We start from the raw sequence: 12,301 nt of genomic DNA, 5'->3' as shown, positions 1-12,301 counted from the left end.
TCCCCGCTCCTAGGTGATAACACTGCCGTAAGCCCCACCCACTTCCCTAAGCCCCACCCACTCACCTGACTACATCCACTTTCTCCCAGACCGCCTGCATTACTCAAGATGACCAAAGTTAAAGTTTTCCCAACTTTTGAATGACAGACTTTATTACCGGTGCTGAAGGATGTGAATGTCTTTATAAAGTATAACCAGCTTCAGGTCACTGTGCTCTGTGTGTGTTCAGGATTCATCCTGGGACCATTTTTAATTGTTTGTACTGTAATGTACTGTATGGTTGCCAGATTGGGGGAATTTACAATCTAAAAGGTTTTTATATACCTCTACATTGGGAAAATATAATATGGGGAAATCTTTGGGAACAAAATCTTTAATTCTGTAAAAAAAATGAACTAATATTATTATGACTTAAACCAAACGTTTGTTTATTATGTGCTAAATTGTTATTTGTGTTTGTTCTCATGCTAAATCTGATTGGTCAGAAATGAGGAGTTTCAGTAGCACATCGCAGAATAATCTCCTGCATATTACATATGAGAACACTGATATTATCTCACTTCTTACACACCTACTAGTTAAATAATTAATCTGACACTAAATATGGATCTGATCTGAGCATCAGACTAAACAATAAAAACTTAGTTCATTTCCGTAGCTCAGATGTGTTCGGTTTGATCCAGAATAAAAATAGTCGTGTGGCTTATCTGTGGAAAGTTACTCAGCTGATTATTATTATTATTATTATTATTATTATTATTATTATTATTATTTCAGATCTAAAAAACAAACCTCTAAACACATTCCGTCTGTGGAACAGACTTCAGCCAGAATTCCTTGTAATGACACCTTTTTTTATATTTTATTTTAATGAAATGTGCAGACTTTAATTCTTTATAACATTATGTTTAACATTATACTATAATATACTGATATGTAAAGAAGGAAAATGTAGCGCAGAAAACAAAAACCAGTAATTGTGTGTGTGTGTGTTTGTGTGAGATGTATTTTTATCAAATATTAAGTGATGGAAATGGCTTTTTTTTTCTTTCTTTAATGTATTTAGATGGTTTAAGATCCTAATCCTGGAATGTATCATTGTGTTTGGATTGAAATCTGGTGTCATCAAAAAATTCACATATAAAAATGTGTTTAATAAAAAACAAAACAAAACACTATGATGTATTTTATGATATTCTCAGCTATCATTTTGTGGTAAAGTTATTCTTCTTCTTCTTCTTCTTCTTCTTCTTCTTATTATTATTATTCTTATTATTATTATGTTAGACTTTATGTAAGTACATATAATATTTAAATTGTTTTTTTTTTTTTTCAAAATCCAGAGAAATTCTGTGTTTTGTAGTTATATAATTATTAAAATCCCACGGTTGTGTTTGTGATGTTTTTATGCTTTTTTTGTTTTGGTTTATAATTGCATTTATGCATATTCTGATTTAAACACTGGTATTTATTTAACCTTTCTAATGTTACGACCAAACTTCAAAGGGTGTTTTTTAATGTAATAAATTTCTGTCTGTATTAAATGTACTGGATGCTTTTTTGAAAACATTTTGAGAATAGATTTGTAAAGTTTGTCATGACAAACTTTTATGTTGGCTTGTCGGAGCAAGTATTCCTAAAGGCCTGTATGCTAGGGTGCCAATACTTTTGGAGGCGAGCGGATACGAGCATGTGACGTCATCCGAATAACCCATGACGCAGTTCCCCTCGTTATGCTGAATGTTTTGATTTGTCACACGTCCATATTGTGGTCAATATTTTTTATTTTTATTTTTTATTGGGGGGGGGGTACACGTCACGTGACGTCATCCGAATACCCGTGACTCGTCGTGCTGAGTGTTTTGATCTGTCACACGTCCGTGTTCTGGTCATTATTTTGTGGGCGGGACTAAATGCCTAAAATAAAAATATTTGTATATTCTGTTACGATAATAAAATGATTAAAGCAACGTAGCTACGCATTTACAACCATGAAGCCCCTCCCCTTCATAGTAACAGCGTTTCTGATTGGCTGACACTCCCGTTATGTAAATAGATCTATAATACAGTGGGGCTCGCGGTGGTCTCTCAAAAATTCTGTCCAATAGGATTGGTGTGTGTGTGCGCGAGCGCGCAGACACGTTCCCTATATAAAGCCAGTGTATTGTGTCGCCCCGTTCGCCCTTTGTAAGTCACCCCGCAGTAACACGGGCGCTGATTGGAGCACAAACCCTGCGCTTTGTGGACGTTCGGATCGCAGCTGAATATCCGAGTGAACATGGACGGTCGTGGTTACGCGTCAGGAGGTGATGTGTGTTTGTGTTCGCGTTATAAAACAACACGGCGGGAACACTTTAGTCAGCGTGTGTTGTGTTTGTGCTACAGAGATGCTAAGCTAAGCGTCGTTAGCAGGCTAAGCTAGCAGGCTAAGCTGTGGTAACCGGCGCCATTTTGTTTCACGCTAATAAAGTTGTGTTTATTTCCCGTTCTGTCCGCTTTAGATTTAGTCACGTTGTTGGTTTGTTTATTAAACAGCCGTTTATTCTCTGCTTCAGGCGCAGACACTCCGACACACGGCTAGTTCCGGTGATTTAGCTTGGTTAGCCTGCGTTAGCATGATTAGCATCTTGTCCTGTGGCGACGCAGTGGGTTGTTTTTGTATCAGTGTAGATATACATGTTGTGTACGACACGCCTCAGACCTCTGCGTGTTATTACAACACGGAGGCTCATTAAAGCGTGTGTCGCGTTACACTGGATGTGATTTACCCCCAACATCTGCCCTGTTCTCTATAATGCCCCATCACGGGCCTTATGGGGCCTTTGGACTGGCTACTTCCTGTATAAATACACTACATGTCCATGTTGTTCATGGTCTAAAGGGGATGGTCACACTGTGCTGCTCGGTGTAGTGCTCTGTGGTGCTCACTGTGGTCTGAGCCTGGGGTCCTAGAGAAGGAGGTAGAAGTTAAATATAGATCCAAAGCCGAAATGAGTCGCATGTTATGATTGAGTAGGAAGTTTGTTGTGCACCGCACGAGTCCTAACACTTAATGTTTTCATCCTGCTCTGGTGGACAGGTTTCTCCAGCTGGGGTGGAGGAGGATCTTCCAGCAGAGGTGAAACATCTTGGATTTCTATGCAGCCAAATTAAGATCAGATAAGATAAACCTTTATTTGCCCCACAATGGGGAACTTTCTGTTACAGCAGCAAAAAATGTATATAAAAAAAAGAATAGAGACATAATATAGAGTATATACAAAAATGTATAGAGTAGTGGTTACACTGAAGACCTATTGCACATGGGTAATAACTGCACATTTTTAAAGATTTCTGTTCTTGTATGTGTTTAAAATACTTTTGTTTATTATTGCAGTTAAACAGTAATAAGTGTGTAATTATGGTTCACTGGGTGCAGCTCTGATTGTAAAGTCTAATAGCAGCAGAGAGAAGAGGAAGAAAATTATACACTTAACGGGAAGGTTTAGCCCAACATGGGACACCTTTTTGTATTGTTAGTGTTTACACTCATGTAAATAATGTTAAGTCTTTTGACTGGTGTTTCTGTGCCGCTGTGTGTTAATGGCGAGCGTCGCTGTGCTCCTTCGGTGGACATCAACCGCTTCCTGCCATTACATATGAAACTGCACAATTCTGATATTGAGAATATTAAACTCTTTTTGACACCGTGGGGAAAATTTGAAAGTAAGCAAAATATGATTTATTTTAATTTCAAGGATCTGGCAACTATGACCTTTATGGCTATAAGGACTCCATGTCTGGTGGATATGGTGGAGGGCAGATGAAGAGAGGTCTGTCTGGTTCTCTCCTGTCGTCTGGGGGTAACGCCGATGATGTGATCGCTAAGATCAACCAGCGACTCGACATGCTAACACAATTAGAGGGAGGGATGAAAGGAGGGGGTCGAAGTGACAGGTAGGATGGATGGATTATTATTATTTCTCTCCTGAATGTTTAAGCTAATCACATGTATGAATATTTAAACAAATAAGACAGACCAGGCCTTAAATGATGAAGCTCGTATAAGACAAAACCCAGAGTCAATAATGTGTGTACGATTGCAGAACTGAGTCTTAATAAAGAGAGTTTTTTTACTCAAACATAGGCGTCTATTCAAGGGTGTTAACATCTAGCTCTTTCTTGATCTTCTCGTAGTTTGCCGGAATGCTTAGATATTTCCTCTTCACGTTTGGCCCTCATTTATCAGACTTTTAGTAATGGTTTTTGTGGCCAAAACAAATTAGACTCCAGATCTGTTTTTTTCTGTGTACACGTTGATGAATCACAACATAATTAATTAAACTGCTGTGTATAAACTGTTTTAAACATGACTGTAATACATGTATAAAATTGTACAATTTAAGCCTGATGAGCCAAGATTCTCATCACTGATCCTCTTATAGGGCTGGGCGATATATCCGAAAACTGTATCACGATATCAGTGTGTCATATCGGTCGATATCGATAATTATTGATATATTTTATGACCCCTTTTAAAATAAGGATCAGGAGAAAAATATTAGATTTAAACCTTTTTATTGTAAACTTCACCTTCCTCTGATCAGAATCCCCTCAGTTATTAAGACAGAAACGTCACCAACCAGGAAACCTCCAATAATTATAATGTAAACATGAGTCTAAAGTCACAATGAACACTTAACTATTATCTCTTAACATTTAAGGTGAGAAATGACAGAAAATGTAAGAAATGTTTAATAAAGTGTAATAAAATAGTGCAAAGTGTTAAATATAAACATTTTAGTGCAGGTTTAGTGTGAAGTTCACTAGCTGTTCACCTTCTGGTGAATAAAGTGTGTAAAATATGTGCAGTGTTTTGTAAAGAGAAATAACCCTGAGGTAGACTGAGATACGTCTGTAATATAAAACACAAACCTGAGACACTACAGTAACATTGTGTGGAATATAAAACCTGCAGAAAGATGAAAAAGTCGCTGATTTCTCCTCTTTTATTTACAATTCTCTCGCTCGCTGCGGCTCATTTCCTGCTCATCAGTCGCCGGTTACTGAAGAGGAATCCAGCAGACCGGCACGAGACGACGATATGGTGCAACTGAACGTGATACTGTTACATGATTGGCTGTTAGCGTGTCACTCCCTACATTGCTAGGTTACCAGAGAGCGAGTGGCATCGTTAATGCAACCAAACTTGCTTCGCGACCTCTATTTTCTTCCGACGAAGAATAAAAATATCTAACACATTTCTTATTGATATCGATCATGTTTCTATCGCGATACATATCGTTATAGATTTATCGCCCAGCCCTAATCTCTTATATAAATCTACATGTTCATAGCTAAAACTATTACTTTTCCACAGGATTACCCATGAACACCACATTGTGTCTGTGCTCCTGCAGTTGATTTTAAATAAATTTGTTTGCATCCAGGTCTATAAGTGAGGTCCAAAGTACATATAATGTCAGTAGTGCTATAGTTTCTGTCCTTAGTGGTTCTTATACATGACATAGAGGCAGCAAATGCAGACTTTCATCTGGTGTAACACGAGTATTTGCTTGCAGTTTGAGTGGATGGTAAGGCAAGAAAAGTAGATGTAAATTGCTCTGACCGACGACCTAGAAGTTTTCTACTGATCATTTGACCTGACTGAATAGATAGGACTGGCTCATGAATGCTACATTTAAAGGAAGCAATTTGTATTTTATTTAAACATCGCATAAACAAACAAGTCTATTCAGAACAAGAACATTGTCTAGATAGAAGAGCTAGGACCATTTTAGCCAGTGACGTCCCCAGGTCTTTTGGTCTGTGTTCCCCTGCCGAAACCATAGGTTGTTTGTTCTTTGGATCGACCATTGGTTGTCCCAGGATGTTCTGAAGATAATTTCTGACCGATCTAGAGCTCGTTTCTGAAAAACTGACTTAACGTCTCTTAAGGTTCAGTTTTCTGAAGCTTGCCCAAGGGCAAAGGAAAGTCTGTTGCCTGATGATCCATTTTCCAGTTATTGACCTTTATACCCTGGTGCTGTTTATGCTTTAATGACACAATCTCCACCACTGAAGCCATTCCTTCACCTATATCTAAAACACATCTTTTATTCATCTTATATTCACATTTAATACTCGACTCAGGCAGAAATTCAGTAATGACCTTCTCCTGTTTGTCCCAACCATCATTTTGGAGGCTCTTCTTGATCATAACTTCCACATCCCAAATTGTAAAGAATCATGTGGGACTGCATTGGTTCACAGCCCCTTTACGGACTATCCAAAGTGCTGTCCAATTGGATATCGGTGTGGGGAATGGCTTGGATGGAATGATTAAGATCAGTGTTGGGTTCTGTGGGATGATTTTAGATCAGTTAACTTTACTAGTACAACATTAATGGAGAACAGGAGACTAAATAAATCAAAGGGGAAGTAAAAAGTATGACATTAGAGGTGCCAATGCTTTATCTCTACTTGCTCTGCACCTCCTTCTGCAGGTTTGACCAGTACGAGTCTTTCGACTCGCGCTCCTCTGCCCTTGGCCCCCGCGATCTCTACAGATCTGGTAACCTTGTATTTGGTGACTCCCGGGGCGACATGATGGCCCAGCGTGGAGGCATGGGCTTTGGGGCGATGGGTGGAGCTGGAGGGGGTGGTGGCTTTGGCGGCTCTGCCTCCCATGGAAACGCCAAAATGCGGCAAGCTCGAGATGCTTTCTCAGGCTCCGGCTGGGGTGCGGGACAGAGGTCCCAGCACAGGGGCGGAGCGCCAAGCGGGCGTGGCTTTGGCCGTAGGCAGGATACCTCTATGATGGGTGGAGGTGGGCGGAGTGGGGGGCAAGGCCACTCCCCCTCAGGGCGAGGCAAGCTGCCATCGCTCCTGAGCCACCGCATGTACCCCGAAAGTGGGGGGTTCCAGCCTCAACATGGCTCCCAGGACTATCCTGTCCGGCACTTTGGAGGGGGCAAAAATCTCAACCGACAACGCACCCGCAAGAGACCCCTCAATCGAGTAAGTACCTCCAGCAAAGCACTGGACTTGAACCATCAACCCACCCTAAAAATACCCCTCCTAGTCCAGCCTGCCCAGCCTTTCGAGTGGAGATACATGTGGAAACTACATCATTTCACTCCACCTGCCACTCTAAACATGTCCAACAGGTCCCGTCTGCTGTAGTATCTCTGTAAAGCCCCTCCAACAAACAGACTCCCAATATAAATGTGATAGCCCATCAGATCCAGGACAAATGTTTAACCACCCTGATTTCTTTTACCCTTATTGTTTTTGTAGTATGGGATGGTCAAAGATAGGTTTAGGTTCATAACTCTAATCGTATCTTAGGCAGATTTATTCATCTGTAAGCCCCATGTCAAGACACCCCTAAAACTGTTCATTTTATAAGACTGTAAATGTCCAAGCTGGGTCTTAAGTTAATGCAGTGCCTTAACAAGTCAGTTTAGGGATTTGTGTGTAAAGGTAAGTGCATGAGACATTTATCACTTCATAATGAGCGACGTTGTGGTGTTTGTCCATTGTGTGCTTGTTAAACTTTGTGCAAGTCTTCTGTGGTGTGGAATCTTTTCCTGCATCTTAAATTACGGTCCCGTCAAACAGTATCTGTCTGTCAGGGAATCTGTGTCCCCGAGGTAACACTGGGTGGCAAATACATTTAATTTAACCTTCTCATTGGAGACCTTGTGACTTAACCTGTTGTGTGGATATGTTACCATAGCAGCCAGTAAAAGCTCAGCGTGACGGACAGAAGAAGAGGAAGCAGACCCCGACTACAGCCGACGAGCCGGAGTCTAAAATGGGAAAGACTGAGTCTGAAGGAGACGATAAAGCTGATGAGGGTATCTGTTTCTGTATCACTGTGACAAACCACTGCATGTTTAAAACCATTAGAATGTTCATGGCTCGAAGTAGCAACGACCTTCTGTTTGTGAAGTCATGTAGCTCCATATTAAAGGTGAAATGTGTGTATTTTGTAGTATAGCTGCATACACACAATGACCGCCCATATTTACCACCACATGTCCTTCATCTTCCTTTAACCTGACAGAAATGACTGAAGTGTTTCTAAGCCATTTCCACCTGGTCGACACACACATCTGTTCAAGCTGAGCTTATCTATTATATACCCGTAGTGGTGTTCATGTGACCTGTCTACCAACACATTTACTCATTACTACTCTTTATAATGTTGACACTTAACCTATATAAAGATATGCCTTAAAACTTACAACCACCCTTGTGACTTCTTGTCCAGCAAAAACAGCAGAACTCAAAGAAGAGAAGGAAGATGATGTTACTCCAACCATCGTAAGTTTATGTACCGATGACCTTTATAACGAGGAAATGTTTGATTTAAGTTAGTGAAGGCCATAAAGAGTTTAATTGTACATGCAGTTTGGAGAATGTGAGTGTCACGGATCATATCGTGTAGGAATGAAACAAAACTGAGAAACATTAAAGGTGCGGTCTCCGATGTTTGAAAGCCAATGTTGACATACAAAATCACCAAAACAAACACGCCCCTAACCCAAACGGGTCCCACCCCTGTATCGATAGCTCCGCCCACACATACGTACGTAACCCAGGCGACTAACAGAAAGAAACGTGTCTTTATCATAGCTGAAGGGAAGAACAATACGATTGTAGATAAACAAACAAGCAAAAATGGCACACAAGCATAATGATGTAAAGGACAAAGGCATATATTAGTTCTGTGTAACAAAGCAAAACCAACGTTACTCACCTATCGAGAAGGAAAAAAGCGCCTCGGCGTCTTAAGTAAAGTCGGCCAGATATTCACAGGTCGGAGTTTCCCGAGTCGATAACTCCTGAGCTAAACGCTGTTACTACACAAAACGCGGTTGTAGCTGCCTCTCTACATTACTACGATAGAAAAGAGGTGTTATTTGTGTAGTAACAGCGTTTAGCTCAGGAGTTATTGACTCGTGAAACTCCAACCTGTGAATATGTGGCCAACTTCCTGCTCCTTCACTTCTCTCCAGACACGCCCCTTTCTGCTCATTGGCTACACGTTTGTTTTTGTTTGCCGGCCCTGTGCAGTTTTCTGAAGCATTTCTCAAACATCGGAGACCTCCATTTTAATATGTCTATTTCTAGCTTGTGCATCAGAAACCTTTCCTCAATGTTATTCTGCAGATTAACTGTTGGCTACATTTAGATCGAAGTCATTTGAAGTTTAATGTTAGTGTCATTTTATTATTATTATTATTTATATTATTTATATTATTTATTTTTCCCTAGACAAATTCCAGAAATCTGAAAGTCTTTTAGATGTTGAAAGTAACTGGGCTTAAAATATCAGCTGATGTATTTTGTCTTAAACTGTCAGCTCCCAGAATGACAGTGTTGGTTATGAAACAGAACAGGAAGCTAAATAACTAATGAGGTGTTTGTGTAATTCTTTAGCAGGAGTCTGAACCTGTGGCTGAAGGAGAGAGTGCTGGTGAGTATCTTGATGCGGTTGTTGAGTCCTGATGGATGCCTAGAGATTCGGTCGACGCCTTCATCTGATGCGTTGCTCAGTCCTTCTGTTTTCCTTCCACAGAACCGTCCTTTAAAGGAGAATCCCCCCAGTCTGTGGGAAAGCAGCAGGGGAAACAGACTCCGCCATCCAATTCTAAACTTAGAAAGAGGCGGGGCTTCTTTGAAAGGTTAGAAGAATGCAGATGTGTAACAATGAGTGTTTTACCGGTAATGATGATCCCCACTGATGTACTGATGGGTCACTTCTCCTCCTGGCAGTCGTGCCATTTCCAGGGTGACGTTCGCGTGCTCCGTCTGCAAGTTCCGCTCATTCTACAGTGAGGACCTGACTGCTCACCTGGAGAGCAAGTTCCACAAAGATCACTTCAGGTTCCTCTCCAGCCAGCTATCAAAACCAACCACTGAGTTCTTGCAGGTACTAAACCAGAATCCCACCAGCTGCCTTATAAATGTATTAAGTAGTGTAAATATATCCAAGGGACCATGTGGTATAAACCCCAGTATTTAAAGGTGGGGTCTCTGTTGTTTTTAAAGCCAGTGTTGACACTTTGAAATCACCAAAACTAACCCAAATGGGTCCCACCCCTGTATTTATAGCTCTGCCCACACACGTGTGCGTAACCCAGGCTACACATCAGTTTTGTTTGTTTAGTTTGTTGTCCCGACTCAGTTTTCTGAAGCGTTTCTCAAACAACGGAGACTCCACCTTTAAGTTTATAATAACTTGGTTCTGAAAGTCTTCATTTGATCTCAAAGAAGGTATCAGATTTATCTGTCCATTTGATAGAGCTCTGTGTGTGTGTGTGTGTGTGTGTGTGTGTGTGTGTGTGTGTGTGTGTGTGTGTGTAGGAATACATAAATGATAAACACAAGAAGACTGATCAGAGAATCAATCAGCTGGAGAACCACAGTGCCACCATCTGTCAGGTGTTGAGAGAGCAGGACCTGACCAGAGGTGAGTGGCTTTCAGTTGTGTGTTTACACTTTCTCCATGTGTGTGTTATATAATGCTGAAGACCTGTGTGTGTGTGTGTGTGTGTATCAGACATCGGTATGGAGCACTTCATGAAGAAGGTTGAGGCAGCACACTGTTCAGCGTGCGATCTCTACATCCCCATGCAGTTCTTACTCATCCAGAAGCACCTTAAATCTCCTGAGCACAACTACAATCGCAAGGTACACACACGTGCATCTGCACACACATCAGAAATTCTCCCATCGTTGGCATGACCTTTGACCCCGGTCACGTTCTGCTGTAGGGGATGATGGAGCAGTCGAAGAGGTCGAGTCTGTCGGTGGCCAGGAGCATCCTCAACCACAAGGTCATCGGGAAGAAGCTGGAGAGCTACCTGAAGGTCTGTGTTGGTGTTTCTGACTAGCTTTAAGTGTCCTATTAATTTTGTTTTATAAAAACAAATGTAGATGTAATCGTATGACTGAAGGGTTTAACGTTTGTTATGAAGACTGGAGCAAGTGTAAATTGTACATCTTTTAAACACCATTCTTTGTGCTCTAGGGTGAAAATCCCTTCACTGACAACCAAGATGACCAGGACCCTGAAGACTCCATGATGGAGGTGTCTGAGTGTGATGTAGAGATGAAACAGGAAGGAAAACAGGGTGAGGCAGAGCTTTCAGACACCGTGGGAGAGCCTGGAGTGGTAGGAAATGGTGATGGACATGAAGAGGAAATGAAGATTGAGGAAGGTGAAGGAGGGGATAAGGGAGGAGAGGGGGAATGTGAGAGAGGAGAGGAGGAGGAGGCGGAAGATGGAGTGGAAGTGAAGGAGGAGGAAGATGGAGTGGAAGTGAAGGAGGCAGAGGATGGAGTGGAAGTGAAGGAGGAGGAAGATGGAGTGGAAGTGAAGGAGGCAGAGGATGGAGTGGAAGTGAAGGAGGCGGAAGATGGAGTGGAAGTAAAGGAGGCAGAGGATGGAGTGGAAGTGAAGGAGGGGGAACCTGAAGGTGACAAGGAGCCTACAGCCTTTGATGTAGAGAACCTCCTGCAGGGGGCAGATGATGACGGTGGAATACCTGTGATTGAGGATTAGCCACAAATCTCTTCAGAGTTCTGATGCTTTGTGGCTGATCCAGGACCAGCTGGACTGTCAGTAACATTGAGTTACACTGATCAGAGATCAGTGAGTGGTTTTTAAAGTTGTAGTTGTTTGGGTAGACGATTCCACGTGCTGATCCTGGAACAGCCCTGTTGACAAAATGTGTGTATGCTAATTAATAAAAATCTGTTCCAATCCATGTAATCATGTTGCTGTTTGGACCAATGAAATCGATGCTCTCTCAAGTTCATCCAATCAGATTCGTGTCTGTGTGTAAATTTACACTCGTTTCTACAGTTAGCATGTTGTGTGTTTAACAGGACCGCTTCCCCGCCGTTTACAGTTCACTTTTCTGTTGACTTTTATTTCTTTTTATCTTTTTTTTTAGTTTGTGTAAATGTGATGCTAAAGAGGGAAACTCAAACATTTAAAACCTTTTGTTTTGCCTTCGGCTAAAAAATAAATGTTTAAAGTGAGATTTCTGTGTCATGAATTCCTTTATACTGTGACTGACCCAGATCAGATGATTCCTTCTTCACTTCCTTTAGCTCTAGTTTCTCTTACTAACCACTTCTCTCTCTCTCTCTCTCTCTCTTATTTTAAATACATGCACTACTCAGTTCTTTATTTGTGTGTGTTCTGAGTTACACCATAGTGACCTGATCCCCCCCCACACACACACCTCCCACAGTCTGAGCTGATGATTGACAGAGTGATAAAGATGATCTCTGTATAAAG

At 41.3% G+C, this 12,301-nt stretch overlaps 2 protein-coding genes across 5 annotated transcripts in view; both read left to right on the top strand.

Annotated features, from left to right (window-relative positions):
* The window catches only part of mvb12a (multivesicular body subunit 12A), a 7,572-nt gene extending 6,397 nt beyond the window's left edge, over positions 1-1,175 (top strand). For all 3 annotated transcript variants that reach the window (XM_047803242.1, XM_047803240.1, XM_047803241.1), the window contains one exon: positions 1-1,175. This exon is cut by the window's left edge and continues 38 nt beyond it. Coding sequence is in view for 2 of the 3 variants with exons in the window: in XM_047803240.1 (XP_047659196.1) it covers positions 1-13 (13 nt within the window). In the remaining variant the exon portion in view is untranslated.
* A 921-nt stretch (positions 1,176-2,096) lies between these two features.
* Positions 2,097-12,041, top strand: akap8l (A kinase (PRKA) anchor protein 8-like). 2 transcript variants are annotated; one of them, XM_027170868.2, is made up of 13 exons: positions 2,097-2,306; positions 3,080-3,118; positions 3,738-3,936; positions 6,486-6,999; positions 7,721-7,841; positions 8,258-8,310; positions 9,433-9,466; positions 9,569-9,674; positions 9,766-9,922; positions 10,357-10,462; positions 10,553-10,683; positions 10,767-10,862; positions 11,024-12,041. In XM_027170868.2, the coding sequence occupies exons 1-13, from the start codon at positions 2,279-2,281 to the stop codon at positions 11,555-11,557; spliced, it is 2,118 nt and encodes a 705-aa protein (XP_027026669.1). In that variant the 5' UTR covers positions 2,097-2,278; the 3' UTR covers positions 11,558-12,041. The 2 variants fall into 2 exon arrangements, with proteins under 2 accessions (XP_027026669.1, XP_027026668.1); XM_027170867.2 differs by having other exon boundaries at positions 2,098-2,306; positions 9,430-9,466.
* The last annotated feature ends 260 nt before the right edge of the window (positions 12,042-12,301 follow it).

Source organism: Tachysurus fulvidraco, chromosome 18 (assembly GCF_022655615.1).
Source record: "Tachysurus fulvidraco isolate hzauxx_2018 chromosome 18, HZAU_PFXX_2.0, whole genome shotgun sequence".
NCBI classification, from domain to species: Eukaryota; Metazoa; Chordata; class Actinopteri; order Siluriformes; family Bagridae; genus Tachysurus; species Tachysurus fulvidraco.
This window is presented reverse-complemented; position numbering and strand designations above follow the sequence as displayed.